General features: G+C 41.6%; 1 protein-coding gene across 1 annotated transcript in view; it reads right to left on the reverse strand.

The window, feature by feature from the left end:
- The window catches only part of LOC105363813 (histone acetyltransferase p300), a 32,485-nt gene extending 31,123 nt beyond the window's left edge, over positions 1-1,362 (reverse strand). The window contains exon 1 of the mRNA XM_011501608.1: positions 1,046-1,362. Coding sequence (XP_011499910.1) covers positions 1,046-1,127 — 82 coding nt within the window. The 5' untranslated portion in view covers positions 1,128-1,362. The remainder of the gene's footprint in view (positions 1-1,045) is intronic.
- Between the last annotated feature and the right edge of the window lie 1,119 nt (positions 1,363-2,481).

The following is a 2,481-nucleotide window of genomic DNA, read 5'->3' on the forward strand; positions in this document are numbered from 1 at the left end:
TATATATATATATATATATATATATATATATATATATATATATATATATATATGACAAAATACACAATTAATATTTTAAGTTAAAATTACATAATAAACATAATAATAAATGAATTTTATTATTCTATTTATTGAATATATTTGTGATATTTTTATAAACAAGTTATCATGAAGCAACCGAAAACAGTGTACACTATTTCGTTTCGTTTATTCGTGTTCTAACCTAAAACATCTATCAACGGTTATTTACTGTTTTTATTTTAATTTAGTGATTAATATTGTAAAAAAATTCGTATAAACGGATATCTTTATTACACCCGATTATTAGGATACTCGAATGTTATTCGAAATTGAGTTTCAAAAAATGCTTTATTAAAATGTATCGCAACTGCACCAGATTTTTCGGAATGCAAAAAACTAGAAAACGTATATTTTTAAATACATAAATTCAATTTACGGAGGAGGCTCGAATTAAAAAAATATCTGCAGCAAATTTCAAAATTAAAATCATTAATAATGCCAAATGATAAGAATTTGAAATACATGTACTTAATATTTTTTTCAAAGATATTTATATTTCAAATTTTTATTATCCTTGCCAAAAATTAAAAACTTCAATCATCCGATAAGGATAAAAATAAAATATCACGATAACATTTATCCTAAAATTGACAACTTTGATAATTTTTTTATAGTCTTAATTAAAAATAATTTAGATAGAAATTTTATTTTGAATCAGTTCTCATAAAAAAACAAATACAACAAAATATTAGGGTACTACCAGAGGTACTCCAAAAGATTTAAGGAACTCGTATAAATTTTGACAGTTACCAAAAAGAAAATTAAAAAAGATCTAAAATAAGATATATCCATGTCCAACACAGGTACGTAATCAAGATAGAAGGAATTTAAGTATCAAATAAATAAAAATAGTGCAAAAGGAAAATACAATAAAAAATTAAATAAGATATTAACACAAAAAGGCTTGACATGGAATAAATAATTTAAATAGGAAATAAAAATAAAAATAATTCGAATTGCTTACTAGATGCGTCTGATGCACCCTGAAAGGGATCGTTGAGTTTGGGCCGCTTATTGGGCGGCCCATCCACTAGGTGGTCGGCCATTCTCGTTATAGTTAGATGATCGCCTTGTGGATGCTTCTTCTGGTGCCACTATCCTTGGCCTTAAATCTCACTAATCACTCCTCTCGCTTCTGTGTATATACACGAACGTCGTCGTCTTGACCCTGCTTGTTGTTTGAGGCGCAGGTATATAAAACGTACATCCAGTGCGTGCAAGTCTATAAAACGTTGCCTGCGGCATGCGCGTGTTCTCTCTTTTTGTCTCCGTCTTTCTCTCTCTCTCTCTCTCTCTCTCTCTCTCTCACTCTCATACACTCGTTCTTTCTCAGCAGTACTGGCTCCGATGAAAACCTCGTCGAGTGGGCTGCCCATCCGGGGGCGGCGACTCCGGTGCGACCGCAACTCCTGCTGCTTGGATCATCGACCTAGCTGCGCAGGAGCAGCGTCGGCCGCTGCTGCTCCCCGAGGACGGCGGCGCCTGTAACGGCGCCGCTGTTACCCGTCTGCCGCCGGTGGAAGCTCGTACGTAGTCCTGGGCCTGGCGCCCCGAGCCGCCCCGTGCATGCACTCCGGGTTGTACCTCATCAACCATTGGGCATCCTCGTGTCCGCACAGCCGGCGCCCACGACGCCTCCCGCGTACGTAGCGGGACCCTCCGGCTCCTTAGCAAACGAGTGAAGAGGAGGGGAAACCGACGAGCGGACCTTTAAAAGGCGCACATGCGCACGCTCGAGCACTCGGTCCTGGATCTCACGATCAACCCCTAATTTGTACGCGGTAGGTCTATTCGAGGGCGTTTCAAACTACTCGTGACAGAACGAATATAGGAAAATCGGCACTACGACGCGGAAGCACTAGTCTGAGCGAAAGGACGTCGGGCTCGCGTGCGCGCGCGATTATGTTTACGTTGCACAGGGGCACACACGCGTGTATACAAGTGATATACACGCGGCGCTGGCTGCTCAGGGGTCGCTCGCAGGTAGCGCAGGTAGCACCACTAACAGCGACGCGAGCCCCGTTTTCGTTGAACGCGCACCGCTGAAACACAAAGTCGTGTGACGCACCGGGAAGACGACAACGCGCGTGGGCTCTCGCAGGTTCACTATCGCCGTTCCCGCGGCCGAATTATTATTCTTCTGGTTATTGGTTTCACTGACACCATCTTCCTTTCGTCTTGACTCCGCTTTTCGTTCCTTCTCTTTTGCGCCCTCTGGAGCTCTCGCTGCTGCTGCTGTTGTTGCTGCTGTTACTCTTGCTACTTGACGACCGACACAGCACGTACACTGGTGTAATATACACATATACTGCCCCGCGCACAATCTCACTTTCTCTCTCTCGCGCGCACAATTTCTCTCTCTCTCTTTGTCTCTCTCACTCTTTCGTTTTTTCGTTCTCG

This window comes from Ceratosolen solmsi, unplaced genomic scaffold (assembly GCF_000503995.2).
Source record: "Ceratosolen solmsi marchali unplaced genomic scaffold, CerSol_1.0 scaffold10, whole genome shotgun sequence".
Classification (NCBI taxonomy): Eukaryota; Metazoa; Arthropoda; class Insecta; order Hymenoptera; family Agaonidae; genus Ceratosolen; species Ceratosolen solmsi.